This window comes from Oreochromis aureus, linkage group 17, assembly GCF_013358895.1.
Source record: "Oreochromis aureus strain Israel breed Guangdong linkage group 17, ZZ_aureus, whole genome shotgun sequence".
Lineage (NCBI taxonomy): Eukaryota > Metazoa > Chordata > Actinopteri > Cichliformes > Cichlidae > Oreochromis > Oreochromis aureus.
Window position 1 is genome coordinate 38,023,823 of NC_052958.1, and position 23,099 is coordinate 38,046,921.

Here is a 23,099-nt window from a genome sequence, read left to right on the forward strand (position 1 = left end):
GTTTCTTAGAACACCGTTTGTCACTGGAATGTGAGCTAATCCCTCAAAAAATCACCTAAGTCCCTGACAGCCTCACATAGTAATCATCCCCCAGCTCCATTTAATAAAAAATACTGGCAACTGCCAGAGCTACCCCTCAGCCTCCTAACAGACACAACTAAGGATTCAACTACAAAATCTTAGGTCACCTTGTTCTCAAGTTGTAGCATTCACAAACTTTGGTGTCCACGTCACCTGGTGTGGGGATGATAATACCCTATGTAAAGCCTAGCTCAGCCCAGTAGAGCCTAGCTATTTTGTAGTATATTTATATTTTACATAATTTTAATGTTTGACCATAAATATATATATGTTTATACTTGTTGATGTAGCCATTTTTAAAACTGCTATTGTTGAGAGGAGGCTGGAAGATGATACAGACTGAAGAAGAGTCCAGCTTCAGCTGTCAGGATTACAACAGGCCACACAGGAGAAGAGGAATCAAAGGTAAAACAGTTGTGCATACATATCTGTCACACTCCTTACATACAAACAGTGACTGCTGCTGCCAACTCTTTGCATGAGAGGAGAACACATCTTCTGTTTATTTAAGCTGGGGAGCATAAAACTGTGCATGCTAAAGCAGAAAGGATTAGGAACTGCTGCACTGCTGTAAAAAGGGAATAGTGGCATGACCTCTCAGCACTCGACAAGATCCACTGTAGATCCTGCGATGGGCATGTTAATGAGCTATGTATATAAACACACAGATAAACACACATGACACACGTGATGTGATGATTTCACTTGTAGCACCATTTATTTATTTATTTTTACATTTTGCTCTCGTCTCTCCTGTACCTGATCCAGTTTTAGCTATTCATACAATATTAACACCATGAGTTGTCATAGAATGATTTCAGCCTAGTCTCTTTCCTCCCTATTTGCCCTCTCCCTCTCCTTATGGCCTGTTTTAGCAGCACATTTTCATTAGAGCCTCGGCTGCAGCTCAATCAGTCTTAAACAGCAGCACCATTTCTCTCAGAAACAGAGAGAAAAATGAGAGCAGTGTCAGTTCTAACATACTGATGCTCTCAGACAGTTTCAGTGCAGCAGTGGTGTGGTCTCTGTGCTCTAAGCAACCACATATACATATTTATGCTCACAGATCTGAAGGAAGCATGTGAGGTATTAATGTTTTACAGAATTAGGGTCATATTTAGCACCAGGTTAATATCTATCTATGATATGTTAGGGCACAAATCAGCATTTATCAATGTCAGTCAAGTTTTAATTCTACAGCGGTTATTATCAGGAATTGACTTGTCACGTCAGATGGGTTCTTACTGCTGGAAGTATTTAGTTTGGTTTAGATAACACATGTGTCACCTGCTGTTTGCTGTAAATCTTGTGTCAGTAGACACTTTGGACATGGAGCTGTCCAGTACGACTTCTTTCAGCTCTTATGGGAGTCTGCTGCATAGTTATTATTGGTCCACCCTGTATGGTTAATGGTTAAAAGCTAAAATGGGAAGATCTTGTTGACAACCAGCTAGGCATCAAAAAAGGAAAGAGTAGATATTTATTACACATGACATGAATGAATGAGAGGCGCTGCTTTTTACAGAATCATAATTCTCTGTTGGGAGGTTTATGTCATTCCCGCGTACATGACAGACTTTCAGCAAACCTGTGACACTATTTTGGGGCAAAATCAGAAGAGGAGGCTGATATGACAAGAGATGAAGCAGGGTTTAGAATGTGAGCAAATAAAATATTTGGTAAAAAGATGAATGGGAGCAGAGAGAAAATGGGAGAAAAGCTAAAGAGGAATGAGAAAGCCTGCGAAACCCAATTTTCCATCCTTTCTTCAAGCCACAGTGGCCAGAACCTGCTTAAAGAAAACTCGTGTAAGTTTGAAACATGTTTTAATGGACCACAGCGAATACAGGACAGTTGGTAACAGCAGGACTTTAAGTTGCTAGACTCCTGTCTGAGAAACAAAAAGACCCCATGCATTTAATTAGAGTAGAAATGTGTTGTTTCAGAAAAGGCACATCTTGACTGATTCACCCATTTGATTTGGTGGAAGTCTGATTGATTGAGGTGCTACAAAGTCATTAATTCATTCCTTGAAAACAATTTTAAAGGCCTTAAAGTAACCACGCTTGATGATAGGCTGGAAACCTTCATTAACTCAATCATAGTTTGATGTTTTTAGCCCACCCGTGGTGTTTTTGGAATAGAATACTTGATAAAGAAGTCAAAATCAAATTGGATTATTATTAGTGGCTCCAAAAATTTCCACCAAAAGCACAGACACTGATCTACAATAAATTTAAAGGTAGAATAGATGGATACATCCTCATAAAGTGGTACAAACCATCACTGAACAACCAATGTGAACCAGGGATCTGGCTGCTACACACAGTTTCACCAGCACCTTTCACAGCCTCTTACCTCTTTGATGGCCACGGTTATGAGAACATTCTGCTAAGTACAGCTGAAACCGTTCATCCTACACTTCTGTCAACATGGGGAAAGTTGGGTCTATGACCTTTATTTTGCTATAAAGCCTTTTGTTTTGGAGCATCAGTAATCAGAAATACAGGAAATGGAAAACAAAACATTTGGAGTACAACTGGGAAAGTAAATGTTAGTCACTGAGAAAACCTTCGAGGCCTCCAGAGGTTTGAAAAGTAGAGTTATTCAGTAAGACTTGTCTTACCCGTGTTTTTAAATCTCATCAGATATGAGAAAAAATAAAGCAAACTGTGACTGTGGGGGTAGATGCAGTGAGCCCCGAAGGGTTTCCAATTTTCTCTTGATAAAATTTAGTTAAAGAGGAGAAGGAGAAGGGCGCGGATAGGAGTAGAGTCGGGAATACAAGCACAAGCGCCATAGCAACACATAGAAAGAGGAAGAAAAGAGTTACCCATAAGTAGCCGCCGTTTCACCCGCTTGTCCACATCAGCTACTGACGTGGCATTGAACTCAGAGCTCTCAATTGCAGCCTCATCTTTCTCTAAAACACAAGTAACAAGGGGACAAACAGTGAGCAGCAGGTTAATGAGAAGCCCAAATGACCAGACCTTCAGCCCCTCTTGGCGTTTGAGCAAAAAACCAAAGCCAAGAAGCAAGAAGCGATGAAGAGGCGCCAAAATCCCTGTTAGAGTGTTAATCCCCAAACAAATGATGAACCCCCAGAGCAAATTAAAAGAACAAAACAAAATAAAATGAAAATGATCAGTATCAGTGTGGAGCTTTCAAAATGAAGCGGTAGGTAGGCAAATAGGTAGGGAAGGGGAGGAGCTTCAGGGCCCACATATGAGTAGATTTGTCTTGTTTAATGATAGCGGTGTGGGGGTTTAGGGATGGGATGGGGTTGGGATGAACAGCGGGATCGGGGTTTATTTCTTTGATGGAGTTTCTGTCTTTCATATCAAACAGCCATGCTTTGTCAGCAATGATTTCCTCACATTAGGATGGAGGGATACGAGAAAGAGAGGGAGAGGAAGTTACACGTGGAACATGTCCGAGACAAGCTGCCTTAAAGGTGGGCACAGAGACGAGAGGGATGACAAGAAAGAGCAGAAAGAGTATGCACGAGAGGTCACAGGGTGGAAGGAGTTGCCTGAAGAACTGAGCAATGATGAGATGATTGAGAGGGAATGAAAAACACAGAAGAAGAGAGAGAAAGAAGAAAAAAATCAGTCCCATCATGCCCCACAGTGGGAGAGCTATATGAAGGAAGGAGGTCTGAAGGGATGGGGTTTGAAGGGGGTGTAAGGAGAGCATGCAGAGAAACAAAAAACCAGGAGGAGGTAGTCTGGGGGCAGCGCTGGTTGCCTGTTTGTCTATGGCACATGTCACAACTGGCTTTAACAGTCAACGCTGGAAAAACCACATTCCCAAAAGCTGGGCAGCGGAGGTGGGGTGGGGGTGGAAGAAGGCAGTCGGATGGCTGTTAAAGGGGCATGCATGTGCTGCATTAGGGATGATAAGTTTGGCCATGGGTAGGAGAGGGAGGTGGTCTTTTATTGGGCTTGAGCCATTAAGGCCTGAATGAGCATCTCTGTGAATGGACGCCACTCGCTTCAGAAAGGACAGGCCTTGGATGTACATGCTCGGTCTTATGAGGTGGGGATGGGGGAAAGGGGCATAAATAAGGGGGCAATTAACGTCTGCCTCAGCCTGCGACCATTTTCTCCCTCTCCTCTCAGGCACATGATGGACAAAGTGGAGGGCTCTCTGAAGCACACTCAGGGATGAATGGAGGCTTTTCTGGTGCTGAGCTAGTGGATAAAATGTAGTTATGTGAATGTGTGTGAGTGCTGAAGCAAGAGCTGGTGCATACCATCTCTTGTGTGAAATAATCTGTCAGAGTGGGAGACATAGCGGATGTGGATGTGTCAGACAGGTTTAGAAGGGGTTGAGGGAGAGAGGGCCCAGCCACTCATCCCTAAAGAGTCTATGGGACTAAGTGGTGGTCGAAGTCCCATAGAGAGGGGAGTTGCTTTAGAGAGCCAGACCTACAAAGAATGAGGAGCGGGAAGAATTGAACCACTCTACTACTACAGCGAGGAGGAGATGGTAAAACCAATGCACTGGGGAGGAAACAGAAGGACCAGTGATGCTAAAAACAACAACAGCAGCAGCAGCAGCAGCAGCAAAAAAAGTCCTTCAATTAAAAAAGAAAGAAAATTGAAAGAAAAAAGAACAAAAGTGAATTACAGGCTCTCCTATGCAGCTGAGCAAGCAAACAAACAGCCAGACAGATTAGTGAAAGACAAACGGTCGATGTGGCATGTGAGCGGACGCATGCGGCAGGAATGGCAGGTAATAAAGTGAGGATGGGTGAACCCTCCAAGTCCCTTTTCCTCGGTTAACATGTATGGAGCAAGAACAGGTACAAGTGGATGGGGATGGAGTTGCCAGGACTTTGGTTTTTAACCAGTCTGTTGTTTGTTGCTTCAGTGCAGAGATGGAGGGTGAGGAGGTAGTGAGAGAGCTGGAGGAGGAGGTTAGCTTTGCTTTTATGGGAGCTTTCTCTAAGATCAGGCTGCAATTGAGATTTCCATTTTTAACCACAGAGTCTAACAAAAGGTCCCCCAACCCATAGTCACTCTTTCCTCTCGTGCACTGAGGATTAATCCCCGTGTCCACCTGATTCGGTTTGAACATGGTTGCTCAGACAAGACAGGCAATCAGGTACTATCACCAGAAAGCAGGAGGAGGGAGGAGGAAGAAGGAACAGAGGAGTAGCGCTATATAGAAAGGGTCAAAGGGGGTGGGGGTTAAAGGTAGGCCCATAAAGCAGTTGGGACACTCAGACAGAGGGGTCCTTTCTTTGATCAAAAAATGAAGAGAGAGACAGACAGAGAGAAAACACACAAGACACTGGGAAAAGAGGGAGAGCAGTGTTCCCGCTCTCATTTTGCTTCCTCTTCACAGCCTTTTCTTCATCGAGTGTTCCACTTCTTCAAAGCAGCTGGAAGGAAAAAGGGTTAGTGGCAATCAAAACCCGGTGCTGCTGAAGAGCAGCACAGCAACCTGCTCCAGAGTTAGGGCTGAGAGACAGCGAGGCAGAGGGATGCAGGTGTGTCCAGTGTTCAAACACAGCCATCAAAATCACATCAGATAATTATGTGTTCACCAGTGTTCACAGACAGGACTGACCATAAACTCATCGGCTCATCCGTAACATTAAATATGAAATCACACTTTCGGTTTTAACCTCTCCTTGATGTAGACATGTTGTGTTCACTGAGGTTCAGCTGTCCAAATACAAGCTAAAAACCACTTGTGAGCCATAGTCAGTCACATGGATACACAGTCTCATTCAAAGCTCTGAACTTGATTGCTAATAATCCAAGCATTTCTGTCTGGAGACATAATTTGACCTTTTCTGGAAATCCAAACAGCCACATAAGACTCTGTTCATTTTGCTATCCTTAACTTTCCAAATATGAGGAGCTGCCAGCTATTGGATGTCAACCTCCATCTCATAATACCCATAAACGCCTGGTTTTTGTCCTATTTTCTTTAGTTGACTGGGATATTGTCATTCCTTTTGATCAGCAGTTCTTTTAGCAGGAGACACAGAGATTCATTTTTCCTGTGCACCACTTTAACTTGAACAGAAGGTCTCTGCTCTCATTCACACTGAGCCGAAGTGAAGTATAGCTTCTTCCTTAAAACTTTAAATAACCAACTAAGAACAGCAACTGAAAAGACTAACTATGCTTAATAATTCACTCCCCAAAATTAAATAATGCTCACAAATATTACACAATAATGGTCATTTTACAGGACTGTATCTAGTGTGCCATTTCCTTTGTGCAAACAGTGAAAACTTTGTTTATTCCATACTGTAAGACACTGGAATATCTGCGCAGCTCACAGTCAAAACTAGCCAACACAAGAATTTACCATGAAAAGTGCTTGAGAATCATGAGAGGCCACCTTCACTTCCTACTCCAACTGCAAATCCTTAACATTTATTTAAGTACACTGAGGACCCTGATGATCATTAGAATATATAATCTGATGATCAAAAATACAAGTGATCATGTGTGCCACAGTGGCACACGTGTGTAACAGATAGCACTTGTACCCATATACTTAAACTACAACAAGCTCTAATAAACGTGCTCTGAGAGCCGTGCTGCAGTGATGAAAACTGCTTTCAGGTTTAGCAAAGTTTCAACAACAAGAAGGTGGCGAAAAAGCTCTGAATGGCTTCACATACCTGGAATGCCTTATTCATCCTTTACTGATTGGGGGAAATCTCCTCTAAGCAAGAACCAGGATGTGTACAAATGATCTGTGTGAGCACAAACAGCTCCCTACTGCTTGCTGACTGAGCTCATTACTTCTGATATAATGAATGTGATTATTATTCAATATATCTTTAGAATATGTCACCACTTTTTCCTTGGTCCTGACATGTTACTGCTGTCATGCTTAATAAATACAAACTTCAGCTTTCCTAAATAAGTTAAAGCTTGGATGCAGGAGCAGAGTTGGGCAGGTTTGAAAATCATTGTGCTCAATTTTTCATTTGCATTTTACATTTGGAAAAAACACCAAAACATTTATTTGTGTTTCTTCAATTATAAAAAAAAAGCACAGTTATTGTCATTTGTTGCACTATATTCTTTCTTGTTTTATTGTGTGTGTGTGTGTGTGTTTAATTATCATTGTAAAAAATCAGCCCATGCAATAAGAAATGGCATTCAGACTAAATAATGAACGAACTTTTATTCTCACACAAGCATATTTAATCTTACAGTATCACAGTTCTTATTTATATAAACCATCAGTGACAGTGTCAGTTGTTCTAACTATGCTAACAAAATTTAGTCTGGAATAACAACATTTTCAGATATGATTCCCAAAGAGTTGAGTATATTATAAATTTACATTAAGTTTGGCAAATGACCTGAAAACTTTAAGTAGTCCTGGAAGAATGAGTCACAGTCAGGTCACCAACTATGAATAACTGTACATGCATTGTAGTGTTCCCTTCCTGTTGAAGCCCAAAATATTACTAGAAATTCTCATCAAAGCTTTGAATCCATCAGAAATGGTATGTGAGATGAAGTATTTCCATCAGTAAAGGACCGTTACTGATATTGCCGATTGCCTGAAATTGATGGGTAAATCAAGGCATAGTTAGCTGTGAGATTAAGCCCTGGTTGTCTTTTTTAAGGTCTGTGTGAAAAGCTTCCTCGCACTCTTGTGTTCACAGAGTTTAAGTACGATAAGGTTGAGGCAGTATGCGGGGAAGAACTTTGAGGTGATCTGTCTGTTGACTCACCAACTCCAACCCCCCTTACATGTTACTCTTTGTTTTAAGCTATAAAACTGTCTGAGGCCTTCCATTATACAGCAGATGTTACAGTCAGGCAGCTGTGAGAGCTTCAGGGTGTGTGTAGAGAACCTGGGAAGCCAGGGTGGCTGTCACTCACCAATGCAGGTCTTGCTGTCTGAGTGCAGGGCGTACTTCTGGTGGCAGCCACACACAGGCCCTGTGTCTGTGTCGTTGCATGTGTGCTGGCAACCGCCATTTCCATAGTTACAGGTCACTGAAGATAACACAGACATCAGTTCAGTTTATAATACAGTGCCAATGTTAATTTACTTGTTTATTTGTCAATATTTGTTTACATTACTGATCTCCGGTCATTTGTGCTGTAAGACGCAATCAAATTTATGCTGGTCAACAAGTTTACGTGAGTGAGAGGACAGAGAGAGAGCTAACGGATGAGGAGAATACACTGAGTGGAAATTAGATCGTATGGTAGCAGAAAAGGGAGAACAAGTAAAAAAGAGAGGGAGAGAAAAGTTATTATAGTGTACACACACAGGGCGAGAGAGAGAAAACGCATGGGGAAACTGAAGCATAAAGACATGGAGGAGCGAGAGAGACTGGGATCTAATGGCCGGAGAGGAAACTGAACATCATGTTCAAATAATTTCCAGTTTCTATACGTTTCTATACGCTGCTGTTTCTGAAATGACTGGACATTTTAAATACAAGTACACACAAAAAACAAGAAATCATCAATATTAACCTGCCTTTAAAAAAATCAACACCAGGGAAAATTCTGAAGAAAATTCTTTAGTGTAATAAACAGCTACGATGTTTCAGGTTTCAAGTTCAGACTGAAGAAGTTGGCTCACTCATATTATCTAAAATAGTAGCGGTTAGGCTTTGGTCAGGTTTCTGTTCCTGGGCCCTCAGCAGCAATCAGTGTTCAGATGCAGCAATATTTACTGTGCGTAGAAACTTCTGTGTTAAGATCTGATGTTTTACTCTTTCATCCACCTCAGCCTGGATGGAAAGCTAACTTTATGGCTCTGCAATGACAATACCTCCTTCTTATTTGCAGCAAGTATTATTATAGGAGCTTACAGGAGCTTTGTCTCAACATGGGCACTAGAAGAACTGACTGTGTTGGTGATTGCCATCCTGGCTGCTGCCAGGGGTCTAAGGAGCTTGGAAAGAAAAGCTTTTTGAAGTTTCTTGAAGATGTTTCATCCGAGAAGCTTCTTTAGTTTTAAGAGCAATTGGTGGAGAGTCCCAGATTCAAGTCCTATGGAAGTGTCCCCAAGGGGGTCATGGACCCCCTATTGATCCTCCACCTAATCACTTGGTTATGAGAGGTGAAACGTCTTCAAGAAACGTAAAAATGTCCAGGCGCTTTTCTTTCCAAGCCCCTTGGATTAGGAGGACCTGAATGAAACTTCACAGAGCACAGTGGTTACTTACTTCCACTGAATGAACTCTATACAAAACCAAATGCTTGAGTTTGGTCATTAACCATTCAGGGAAGGTAAAGAGACACCTCCCTGTAATGCTCAGGAACAGTGTCTGTTCTTAGTATCTAGCAGAGAAATTCAGTTTCAGCTTTTGCTCCTTGGAACATAAAAACAATCACCTATGAATTCCTATGTTATCATTTTTCCAACATTTTCAGGTCCTCCTATTTTGCCGTCACAAAAACCAAGTGTAAATAGAAAGTCTTAGATCCTTAAGACTCTTCATCCTGTGTCGATTAAGAATATCAAACACAGAGAACTGGAAATGCGATTAAAAGGCATAAGAATGACAGAGGAAAGACGGAAAGAGGTAAGAGGAAAGTGAGGTCTGAGCGTCTGTATGTGTGATGCTGGAGGCTTTGCAGTCTGCCAGTTCTTTCATCACTCATTTACTACCGTCCACTGCTGCCATGCTCAACAGGCAGCACAGCACCAGGTCCCTTGCTGCTAATGAAATATTACCACAGTGGGGGAAACATTAGAGCTTTTTTGAGGCTTTCAAAATCTTAACACTCTCGCTGCCTAAAAGCAGAGCGAGGTAATGTGCCAAACATTGTAACTGAAAGCTCACTTTCCCCCATCAAAAACAGCAGCCCAAAATTCCAGGGCTGTAGGCTGTAGGTGCGAAGAGTGAGAAACAGGAATTGAGTTGCAAAAGGACATGAAATCGCTCTACTGAATCCTTCAGCACCTTCAGCTTGGCTTGAAACGCTTAACTGATTTTGGTATTAAATGTCCAACCGTATATTTTACCACGGGAGGCCCGGTGGAATTGGTCCATTCATTGCTATTGCAGATGTTTATAACAGGAACATTTTGATCCTTCATCGTACTAATACATCACCTCAATAAAATCAGGTCCATAAAACAAAGTGTTAATACCTTGCTGTCATGTGAATTGTAAAATACAACGACAAGCCTGCCGACTAAACATTCACAGACAAACACACATTTATGCAAAAACCTTTGTAGACTTTCGGGGCATGCTGTGTCAGTGAGTTGACAATGCCACAGACACTGTGTGTGTCGGTCTGGGTGAGTGAAGGCCAAATGTGATACATACATGTGCAGTCTTTCTGATTTTTGGCCAGCTCAAAGCCAGGACGGCATTCGCACGACACGCCGCCTTTCCCTGGAGCTTCCCTGCAGATGTGGGCGCAGCCATGGTCCTTGTTCATGCAGTTCATTCCATCTGGGTGGGAACATGGAGAATATTTAACACTTTACATAAAGAAAGCTTTTTTATCTGATTGTACAGAAGCGAGAGGACAGTCGTGATCTTGACTGACCCTCAGTTCATCCGTGTGAAACAAGCCTTTTTAGCTTTAATGAAATCCACTGTTTGAAACTACTTTCTTCTGATTGGCCACTCCTTGAAACTGAAGGTTAGATGGGACTGCAGTACGAAACATGAGCTTTTGTCTTGTAGGGAAAACGTGTACATAACCTAACCCATTTTCCAAACTTGATGTTAATATCATCACAGTGTTTAGTTATTTTATAATACATTGTTTTAGATTACGTTAGTTTTTACTCACTTGTTAGTTCTTTTTCTGTCTTTAGTTAGGTTTATACAACTATGTTCATTCTAGAAACAAATCATGGCTTTTGGTTAATATGGTTCAATTAAAGTGACCCTTCTAACACATTATCACATATTACAGTCATGTGGTGTAATTTCCACTTTGCTGTCACAATGAAAACAAACTTTCCCCAGAGAACCAAGGAGATTTTACAATACAATCCTCTTAAAAATATGTATCACTATTTTTCACTTGGAGGAGAAAAGTAGCTATTTCACATTTTGTTATTAGACTGGGCCGCCGGGGAAGTAACAGACCACAAATACATGACATATTACAAAATGCAAAAAGGAGCCTTGCCGAGTTAAACCCATATTACTCCAAAGGTGGTTTTTAGCTGTCTAGCTGACTATCCTGATTCCACTGCTGACATCCTTCACCAACTTCATCATCGTTACACCCTTAATCACAGCTGTAAAAATCCCTCGGGGTGCAGTAATCACACACGGTAGGTCAGCCGCAGTATTAAAAGGAGACAGCAAGGAGACTTGTAACTGAAGAACTGTGGTTTCTCTGTTAGATGTGTTATATGTGACAGCAAGCCCAATCTTCAGGGTGAGCTGAACAGCCAAGGGTCATTAAACCGCTTTCTTTCCTAATGCTACGAGCCAGAATGATGCTATCTGAAACCTCACACACGGTAGAATCTCGACACATCTTCATCAGGACCAATTAAAGTCTACATGTCAATTTCTGACCCATCTCAGCTTCCACTAAGGCTTTTTCTTGTCAGCACTTACAAGCTCTTTGTTCTTCTCCTACTTGTGTTCTAGTCCGTTCATCCATTCATTAAATCACAGAGGTCTGCTTGATGTGCTCTTAGTCTACTCCTGGTGATTTACAGAACACATTGTGGCAAGAATATGTGAAATAGGACGGGGAGGAAGCAAAGAAGCAGAGGATGGAGGATCAAGTAGTGAGGAAAACGCCAGCCAAAGATATCACTGAGCTCTGGCAAGAAATGGGGAATTCGTTTGGGTTTGTGTCACAATCAACTGACTTTCTCTACAAAACAGAAGTTTAAAATTTGATAGGGGGCTTCAGTTTGAGATTTCCTTAAAGAACAGTTTGTTTCATCCTCGTAAGATGTTGTTTTTCTCGCATAGATTTTTAGTGGCTGGTTGCTCATACGACTCCTTTCACTTAATAACTTTTGAACAGTCTTTATTCTCCTGAAATGGGAGCGATCATGAATGAATAATAACAGAAGGAAGCTCTGCCCTCAAGCACACACACAAACTTTCACTACAGCAGAAGTGACCTGTTATGATTACATTCGTTTTTAGATTTCAACACATTTTAATGCATTTATGAGCAGGATTTGAGCTTCCCATGCTTAGCATGGCTGCCATGTGAAAACTGTGAATCCTTTGAGTCATCAGGAATGACATTACTGTTAAACTGTAGCACTTCAGTGATACACACCGCTAGTGTCTGGTCCCCATGGCAAATAAGGCCCAAGGACACTTTAACTACTTTATTATTGTGCCATTCCCCCCAGAGAGACCCCTTGATTTTTAACTGTACACTTTTAATTTGACTATTCAATCAACATGCAAAATCAAAAACACTCATGCATGTAGAGGAACATACATTTACATATACATTTACATAGGTGACAAAGAGTAAAACCAAATCCACCTCACACCCTCACATCATATAATTCAGCCAGATTGGCTGGTACTGATATGCAGCCAAATCTGGACCCTGTACAACTCATAAAATTAGCAGACCAATGATGCTAGAGGCTAAAAAGCTCTGAACAGATGCCAAACATGCATAGATCTTATTTGAAAACTAAACTCATAAGAAAGCACTGTTTCTACAACCGGTTTAAACTTTGGAGAAGTCAAATAAACGGAGAGAGAGGGAGAAGACGGACACAGGCCCAGCAGTCAGCACAATTGAGCCTAAAACAGCAAACAGAGCTGCGGGCGCGAACTGTGGCCAACATGACGAGGGGGTTAGGCTGACTGGCTAAGCTCACTGACACACTCTGGGGTTACTGGTGAATAACCACAGAGGTTCATGGACCAGATCTTAAAACGTTAAAACTATAATAAGTGTATGAAAATAAAACAAAGGTTTTTTTTTAAACCCATACGAGAAAATGATAATGGTTGAATCAATTTCCATTTAAAAAAAAGTTGCACCAATAAGGGAACAGTTAGGTGAATAAACACAACCGTAATAAGGAGTCAAAATCCATAAAAGCTAACTGAAAATTTCCGATAAAGCAACCTAACAGCATCTTTTACAAACACCCTGAATGATAGGACCTCATGCAGTGTGAACTACCCCAGCTGTAACAAAGAGTATAGTTACTATAGTGAGTATAGTTAGGTGATATTTGCAGGAGTTATTCAGATCAGCTGCTTATGTGGGCAGAGTCAACAAAAAAAACTACACACACACACAGTTGAAAGCATGACTGAACGTCCCTTAGCCAATGTGCTTTTTCAAAGGCATAAAGAATATTAATGCATTTAAAATATATATATATCTGACCTGACCTCTGACCTGTGGAGTGAGTGGTGCTTTGATGTGAATAAAACACACCAAAAAAATGATATGTGCTGTCTGTGCCAATTGTGACTGCATTTCTTCACTTAGCAGTGAAAAGGTGAAGAAAGGGTTGACCTTTCTTCTTTCCTGCTCAGTGTGCAGCTTTGTTTAGACAAAGAAGGTCAGCAGGTTTACAACTACTGAAAGTCCTCGCTGGGAGCCCCAGAAGGTCCAGACAAAACATGAGACACATCCTCGTGGCCCTGTAAGAGCCCCCAGGATAGACTTTGCCTCTCACACAGGCTCTCCTCTGTCTCTTTTATTATCCTCTGTCTGTCTTTCTCTTTCACCTCTCTGCTTCTCTTTATCCAGCAGTCCTCACATCCCTCTCCTGCTCTCTCAGGAGGTCTGACTCCAGATGAGGTCCAAGCATATCACGGCCATGTTATTACAACCTGACTCTTGCAGCGTTACACCCCAAAGCCCAAAAGTCTGGCTGGCAAAGTACAATCAGAGACAGAAAAAAAGGAAGGAATGAAGTGAAAGACAGAGATGGATAGAGGGAGACAAACTGAAGAAAGACGAGAGGAATGTGGAAAAAGAATGTTAGAAGAAAGGCGAGAGAGGGACGCAGAGTGGGATAATTTAGAGTCTCAGAGTTACTCTCCTCCCCGTTTCCTTTGAGGGTGATGAGGAATGAGGTGATGCTGACAGCCAGTCTCACAACCCGATCTCCCCACTAGGGACAAATACACATTTGACAGCTCAATTCAACTGTGGAGCAAATGTGATGTTAAAGTTTCAATAATGTGAAACACCTATACAAATACGACATAAATGGAGTCTGGGAGCTGGTTCGGTCTGTCAGTTGAACTGTGCTGCATCATACAAATGTAATCCGCCCCAGTATGCTCACATTATGCACCAAACACACCCCTCCCAATTCAGCAGCCAATTCACAATAAAAAAGACATTTCCCTGACATGTCAGTGGAACTTCTGTCCTGCCTGCTGTTTCTACATCCACCAACACCACCAACACCCACCTTCACTTTGTCGCTCCAAGTGCATAACTACTCATTACTCCTCTATTCAACTGTGTGGCATGTTCATGGGGAATGACGACGATCATTTCAAATGTGTTTTTTCTGACTGAACTACATTTATAAATTCCATTAGATTAATAAAATCACCTTTTTAAGTGAATTTCTTTTGTCAGTTACTTAATGTTCTAGGTTCAAACTGGAAACCTGATAGATAAAAAAGATTAGACTTAGTTTGGTCAGTCAACACTAAAAATTATCAAGATCAGAGTTCTCATCTTTATCCACTCATTTAATTCCCCACTATGTAAAAAACACCTAATATTAAGCAGTAAATTGATCTCCACTTATTTAACAAAAACATGACCATTGTTCACTGGCAGCTATACTGGCATTACATTTAGTGGCCACTGGTTTCCTAACCACTGATTGGATTTCTTGATGTCAGCCACTTCTCCTTTGAACAGATAGATATCTCACGCAAGGGCTTGGCTGTGCATGATAGTTCCTCTTCATCTTCCTCATCATTTTCTAGCTTCAGCTGCCTGAGTCATTTCTGGAGCAACTCGTCTCGGGGATCATCATTCACTAATCGTGGCCCTCTCTCTTTCCATTGCTCATAGAACCTCTGGGTAAGACTTTGAAGATGCGAGTGCATTTTGAGGTGTTTTGGTCTTGATGTCAGTGGCATTTCTTTCCTCCTGTGACCAGCTCATTATTCCAGATGGGTATCTGTTGACTGTTAGGGTGTATGTTCATCTTCATTGAGTCCCACTGAGTTCCTGATGAATGCTATTAGTGGACTATTTGTCTTGTACAGTGCCAAGAACTCCAGTATCCATGTTTTGGGCACTGAGTAATAGTAATCTTGTAGTCAGTTCAAGTGTTGCTCAGATTGATCTGCCTGGTCTTAGTGTCCTGTTGTACCATCAACCATTTTCTTAGGTTTGTGCTTCGGCTCTCTGGTGTTATTTTCAGTCTCTGAACTATGTTCATGTATTGACTCAAATACCTGCTCGGCTTGGTTTCTATGATGCCTAAGAAGAGCTTCCATGTTGTGGAGAGGCAGGTAATCAGCTGGTAGCTTAATGGTGTTGCACCCTTCGGAGCTTCATGATCAAGATTGTTCTACCCTGTGTGGGCCAGTCTGAATGAGTATCTGGTATAAGCTGCCCCCTTATTTGTGCTGCCAGGCAATTATGGAGTGTCGTTTAGCTTCTTCAGCCAGTAGGCATGGATCACGTCAGGTCCTGGTGCGCTCCAGATCTTCATTACAGAGACGTGTTATTGGATGTCTGCTCTTAGGTCCACCAGCCATTGATGTGACAACTCTTTCCCTCAGATGTTCTTCCAGCTCTGGGTGGGTCTGCCCTTGTGCGATCCTTCCTTTGTAGCTGAGAGTACACTCTGGATGGATCTTTGGAGATCGAAGCTCCTCGGGGTGGCTGTAGCTCAGGTGGTAGAGCAGGTCAACTAGTAATTGGAAGGTTGGTGGTTTGATCCCTGTCTGCTCCAGTCTGCATGCCATGCATCTTTGGACAAGATACTAACCCCAAGTTGCTCTCTGATGCATCCATCAGAATATATATGTGTGTGAATGTTAGAATAGATAGAAAGCACTGTTTTTTCTCTAGCATATCTCTTCAGCTTGTGGCCAGAGCTGTGACCCTTTGTTTGGCAGTTTCAGTTATCTGTATCTTTTTGTATGTCTTTTTCATCCAGGACCTTCTGCATGATGCCCTTCTGCACCTCAGTTAACCAAATAATCTCCTTCCCTGATTTTGACTTCCAACCTTCTTCTCCACTGGGGGCCTCCTGCATCCTTAAATTTAGACCCAAGTGCTCCTAGGATTACTCTGGTAGTGGTGTATATGAGCTACAGTGGCTTGCAAAAGTATTCGGCCCCCTTGAACTTTCCCACATTTTGTCACATTACAGCCACAAACATGAATCAATGTTATTGGAATTCCAGGTGAAAGACCAATACAAAGTGGTGTACACGTGAGAAGTGGAACGAAAATCATACATGATTCCAAACATTTTTTACAAATAAATAACTGCAAAGTGGGGTGTGCGTAATTATTCAGCCCCCTTTGGTCTGAGTGCAGTCAGTTGCCCATAAACATTGCCTGCTGAGTGCTAATGACTAAACAGAGTGCACCTGTGTGTAATCTAATGTCAGGACAAATACAGCTGCTCTGTGACGGCCTCAGAGGTTCTCTAAGAGAATATTGGGAGCAACAACACCATGAAGTCCAAAGAACACACCAGACAGGTCAGGGATAAAGTTATTGAGAAATTTAAAGCAGGCTTAGGCTAAAAAAGATTTCCCAAGCCTTGAACATCCCACGGAGCACTGTTCAAGCCATCATTCAGAAATGGAAGGAGTATGGCACAACTGTAAACCTACCAAGACAAGGCCGTCCACCTAAACTCACAGGCCGAACAAGGAGAGCGCTGATCAGAAATGCAGCCAAGAGGCCCATGGTGACTCTGGACGAGCTGCAGAGATCTACAGCTCAGGTGGGGGAATCTGTCCATAGGACAACTATTAGTCATGCACTGCACAAAGTTGGCCTTTATGGAAGAGTGGCAAGAAGAAAGCCATTGTTAACAGAAAACCATAAGAAGTCCCGTTTGCAGTTTGCCACAAGCCATGTGGGGGACACAGCAAACATGTGGAAGAAGGTGCTCTGGTCAGATGAGACCAAAATGGAACTTTTTGGCCAAAATGCAAAATGTGTAGCGGAAAACTAACACTGCACATCACTCTGAACACACCATCCCCACTGTCAAATATGGTGGTGGCAGCATCATGCTCTGGGGGTGCTTCTCTTCAGCAGGGACAGGGAAGCTGGTCAGAGTTGATGGGAAGATGGATGGAGCCAAATACAGGGCAATCTTGGAAGAAAACCTCTTGGAGTCTGCAAAAGACTTGAGACTGGGGCGGAGGTTCACCTTCCAGCAGGACAACGACCCTAAACATAAAGCCAGGGCAACAATGGAATGGTTTAAAACAAAACATATCCATGTGTTAGACTGGCCCAGTCAAAGTCCAGATCTAAATCCAATCCAGAATCTGTGGCAAGATCTGAAAACTGCTGCACAAACGCTGTCCATCTAATCTGACTGAGCTGGAGCTGTTTTGCAAAGAAGAATGGGCAAGGATTTCAGTCTGTAGATGTGCAAAGCTGGTAGAGACATACCCTAAAAGACTGGCAGCTGTAACTGCAGCAAAAGGTGGTTCTACAAAGTATTGACTCAGGGGGCTGAATAATTACGCACACCCCACTTTGCAGTTATTTATTTGTAAAAATGTTTGGAATCATGTATGATTTTCGTTCCACTTCTCACGTGTACACCACTTTGTATTGGTCTTTCACCTGGAATTCCAATAACATTGATTCATGTTTGTGGCTGTAATGTGACAAAATGTGGAAAAGTTCAAGGGGGCCGAATACTTTTGCAAGCCACTGTATATGGTTTCAGCGTTACATCGTCTATTTCAGTTCCACTGCTCTCTTCTATCAGGGCTGGATCATAAAGATGGCGCCGGTGTACTTGGCTTGTCGTCCGTCTCGCCGCTTTGTACCCTCCCTTTTTCCCTTACCTTCCCTTATGGACCTCGGCACTGTGTTTTTTATCTTTACTTTTCTAGTCTTATGTTTATCTAGTGGTTGTGGACTGATTACATAGGACAGGCAAACACTTTTAAATCTTCGTTCTTTCCATTCGTTTCGGGCCGACCCCTGCTGGAGTGTGGGCAGCGCTAACTTACCACAACTGGATTCGTCCTGCGGCTTCTCCTACCTACCGCTTCCTAGTCTCCACAAGAAACGCTACAGGAAGCGGGGAAGACGGAGTGGCCATCGCGTCCATCTCAGGGCCTTTCTCAGAGCCAGAATTACGGACCATGTACATTTTAATCTGGACACGCCATCATTTTTTCCCTCCTCCCTGGATTGCCCGGACGCTAAACTGCTTACTTGTCACTGGATTTACCCGGCGGATCACCAAGCATCTGCCCGCTCTGCGACACGCTTTCCTACTCGGATTTGGATAACATCGCGCCGACGGGGAGTTTGTCGAAGCAATCTATGCACTCTGCGTCGTGCTTCTAGAGGTGACTTAGTACCCTGGCCACGGATGGCACTGCTTAATGTCAGGTCGCTGGTAAATAAGACCTTTGTTTTAAATGACTTATTCTCTATTAATGGCCTTGATGTTTTATTCCTTACAGAAACCTGGATTCGCCCTGGTGAGCTCATTCCTTTCTCTGAACTTCTTCCTTTGGACTGTGCCTGTTTTAGTTCACCGAGGCTTTCTGGTAGGGGAGGTGGTTTAGCCTCGGTTTTTAAAAACGTATATAATGTTCGGCAACTTTCCTCACCTAACTTTGCTAGTTATGAAGTTCAGTTATTGGAGATGACTGCTTCCACGACCACTTTATGTGTGTTGGTCTATCGACCGCCCAAATATAACAAGTGTTTTATCTCGGACTTTGGCAACTGCTTGGGTTCCGTTCTTTTTAAATATGATTCTGTTCTTATTCTTGGTGATTTCAACATACACATCTGTTGTAAGGATGACCTGCTTGCTAAAGACTTTCTTGCTTTAATGGACTCTTTTAACCTCCTTCAATGGGTAAATGAACCAACCCACGTTAAAGGCCATATTTTGGACTTGGTCTTTACGTATGGCCTGGATATTTGTATTAAGGATATAAATGACGCTGGGATTTCAGATCATTTTCTAATTTCCTTTGATATTGGCTTATCTGCCGCTGGACTGCAGCCTGGAGCTCTTTCTCGTCTGCTACGCGTACTCAGCTCTGAAGCTGTGTCAAAGTTTGCTGTGTCTTTTTTAGATTTGGCGCCTATAATTCCTGACTGCTGCTCAGTTCGCTCATCTGATGGTTATGCTGATACTTTGCTATCATTATTTTCATCTACCTCTGATTTGGCTGTACCTGACGACTGTTCTCTCTGTTCGGTTGATGGTTGTGCTAATATCCTGTTATCTGTTTGTTCTTTTATTCTTGATTCTGTTGCTCCCATCAAAATGAAGCGCCCTAGAACCTACTCTCATTGCTGGCTAAATGATACTACAGGTGCCTTACGACGTGTCTGTCGCCATGATGAGAGGAGGTGGAAAAAAGATAAACTTCAGGTTTCTTATGATATGCTACGGACCAGCCGCTCACAGTTTCAAACTGCTGCTAGAATGGCTAAGGCATCTTTTCTTTCCAAAGTTATTTTGGCTAATGGTCACAACCCCCGTATGCTATTTAAAATTTTTAATTCTGTTGTTAATCCCTGTCCTGATATGCCTTTACTGTATTCACAAGCTCTTTGTGAGCGTTTTCAAATTCTTTTTTTAGATAAGGTTTCATCCCTTAAGCTTTCCTCTTCGTCTGCCTCTTATCCCGTCTTTTCCTCTGAGTGTAATTCAACTTTTCATCAATTTGAGCCCGTGTTACTTTCGACTCTGAAGCAGCTGGTTGATCAACTGAAAAACACCAATGCTGTGTTTGATATTCTCCCATCACGCATTGTTAAGGGCTGCTTTGATGTAATTGGACCGAGCATTCTATTCTTAATGAATTATTCTCTACTCTCTGGATCTGTCCCACTGGCCTTTAAGCATGCTGTAGTCCAGCCTATTCTGAAAAAAAAGAATCTTGATTGTCATGATCTTTTGAACTATCGACCGATCTCTAAGCTTCTGTTTCTGTCCAAGATCCTGGAGCGACTAGTTCTCTCTCAGCTTCAGGCGTATTTAGACGCGAACAACATTGCAGAGAAATTTCAGTCTGCCTTTAAGCCACGGCACAGCACTGAAACGGCTTTGCTTAGAGTTCTCAATGACCTACTTGTAAGCACTGACTCTGGACGCTCTGTGGTCCTGGTTTTATTGGACCTTTCCTCTGCTTTTGATATGGTCGATCATAACATTCTTCTACTAAGACTTGAGCATACTGTGGGTATAAGAGGCACTGCCCTCAACTGGTTTAAATCTTATCTTGCTGACAGGTCTTTCTCGGTTAATTTGGGCAACTTCTCATCTTCCTCGGTACCTGTGCGCTGTGGTGTGCCTCAAGGATCTGTATTAGGCCCTATTCTCTTTTAAGCTATATCTGCTCCCTCTTGGAGCAATTTTTGAGAAGTATAATATTGCTTTTCATTGCTATGCTGATGATATACAGATTTATTTTGAGATTACTGACGATCTTGCTATGTCTTTTCACTATTTTCGTGAATGCATGCGTGAGGTTAAAGATTGGTTCAAGAGTAATTCTCTTGTCCTGAATGAAAAGAAAACGGAGATCGTGGTGTTCGATAGTAAAATCCCCCGCGACCAACTGTGTGCTGCTCTGATGCCTTTTGCTAGCTCTCCTTCTGATTATGCCAGTAATTTGGGCATACTACTGGATAGCTCGCTTAAATTTGACAAGCAAGTGTCTGCTGTTGTGAGGTCTAGTTTTAATCAGCTGCGCCTCATTTCTAAGGCTAAGTGCTACATTCCGCACAATGACCTGGAAAAACGTATTCACGCATTCGTGACTTCTAGGTTGGACTACTGCAACTCTCTTTACATTGGCCTTTCCTCCTCCCTTCTCGTTAGACTGCAGACTGTCCAGAATGCGGCGGCACGCCTTTTGACAGGTAGCAGGAAGTTTTCTTCCATCACTCCTGTTCTTGCTGGCTTGCACTGGCTTCCAATTAAATACCGTATTCGATTTAAAATATTACTTTTCACCTACAAAACCATTAATAATTTGGCGCCGAGCTACCTCAATGAGCTTCTCAGGTTACACACTCCTGTCAGAGCACTTAGATCTGCTACCCAAGTTCTTCTGGAGCAACCTCGTTCTCGGCTGAAGTCTCGCGGTGACCGCGCGTTTGCTGTAGCTGCCCCGGTCTTATGGAACAACCTTCCTGTTGCTATCTGGGCGTCTGACTCTATGCCACTGTTTAAATCACAGCTGAAGACTTATTTGTTTAATCTTGCTTTTCCACCTAGTTAACATTTGGTGTGTGTTGGTACATTTTATCCGTTATGCTTGTTAACTACTTTTATGTATTATGATTGTCAAGGTTTTATAATTGATACATGCCAGGTCCTTTCTCTTTTCCCTCCCATCTCCCTTTTCCTATTTTATTTTTGTCAAGCACCTTGGTATACCCTTGGTTTTTTAGTGTGCTTTATAAATAAAGTTTATTATTATTATTATTATTTCCATACTGTTTCCAATGCGTTCTAGCCCCTAGATCTCCAGCTTTCATAGTAGCTTTCAGCCATTGACGTTACTGTACTGAGCAACTAGGTGCTTCTTGGTCATTGTTAATGTTGGCTTTCTACTCATCCATAGTTCCCAAATGCATTGCACATAGACCCTCTCACTGGGTTAGCTGGTCCAGTATCATTGCATTACTTATTATCAGTCCTTGCCCATATATGCCTTGTTCCTTCCTCCTGACTCAACCTCTGTATACTTTAATGAGTAAAACTGGTCAGCTATGCTGGTCGTGGATTATAAGAGAGTAATTCATTTCAAGCTAAAACACTGTTTTGTTTAGGCAGAGAAATATTAAATAGTCTGGGAGGTTTGGTGGCTAACGTTAACCCTGAGCCTGAAATTTTGTCATGTTTCCTGTACATCCCACAAAACTGGTGAACATAATAAGGATTTCAGCCATAAGCTTTTAGCTTCTGCTAAGCTTATAAATTATAAAACTTCTGTTCATTTAATTGAGCTGGCAATATTGTAGCATTGTTTTTTTAGAACTGTGGAAAAGAAAACTCCAGTTATTTGACATCTACATGTCCAGTATCATGTAATCGTATACATTACTGCACATGTGCATCAAAACTGAATGCCTAACCCTCTGACACTAAACACACATTTTGAACCTCAAAAATGGCTTCAAACTCGTGGGGACGAGCATTTTGTCCCCATTAGTGACTGTTGGTCCCCACAATTATAGTAGCTTGCCAATCCTCACAAAGACACACACACTCTCTCTCTCTCTCACACACACACACACACACACACACACACACACACACACACACACACACACACACACACACCACACACACCACACACACAAGCAGAAGTTTCCAGTTCAGTAGTCAGAAAACCACCCATAAAAGAAAGCAAACAAACAAAAACAACCTCCACTTTAAAGAACACTTTTAAATAAAAGCTTTGAAATCTGGGATATCAAACAGGAACAGTTCATACTGTTACAGTTTCCTCTTCAAAGAAAACCCAGTTGCAGACTAGCTAAGAGAGCAGCTTGCCATCTGCTGTGCCTTGGGTACAGTTAAAGTCTATTTAGTGGTTTTAGTTGAGGAAATACTTCCAAAATGTAAAAAAAAAAAAAAAAAAAAAACCTCTATGCAAAACATCCTTTTAATTTTTCAAAGATGACATTAAACTGTTTTTGCTAACCCAGAAAATTGTAAAACTAACCCTAACCAAGGGAATTCAGCAACTGGTTCCAAAAAGTGGAACTTTTCTCATTTTCTGACTTGGAGAAATAGGATGTGAAGAAATCTTCTTTACAAACTGGAGCAAAGAGGCTCTCCACCAGAAAAGAAAAAAAGCCGCTCCCCCCTGAACCATCGCCCCCCTCCCCCCACTTTTCCATCCATCT

General features: G+C 42.1%; 1 protein-coding gene across 2 annotated transcripts in view; it reads right to left on the reverse strand.

The window, feature by feature from the left end:
• scube1 (signal peptide, CUB domain, EGF-like 1) overlaps positions 1-23,099 on the reverse strand; it is a 144,213-nt gene that overhangs the window by 41,459 nt on the left and 79,655 nt on the right. The window contains exons 5-7 of one of the 2 annotated variants that reach the window (XM_031734807.2): positions 10,370-10,498; positions 7,953-8,069; positions 2,915-3,004 (exon numbers count right to left, since the gene is read on the reverse strand). In XM_031734807.2, coding sequence (XP_031590667.1) covers positions 2,915-3,004; positions 7,953-8,069; positions 10,370-10,498 — 336 coding nt within the window. The remainder of the gene's footprint in view (positions 1-2,914; positions 3,005-7,952; positions 8,070-10,369; positions 10,499-23,099) is intronic. The other variant, XM_031734808.2, reaches the window with a different exon arrangement.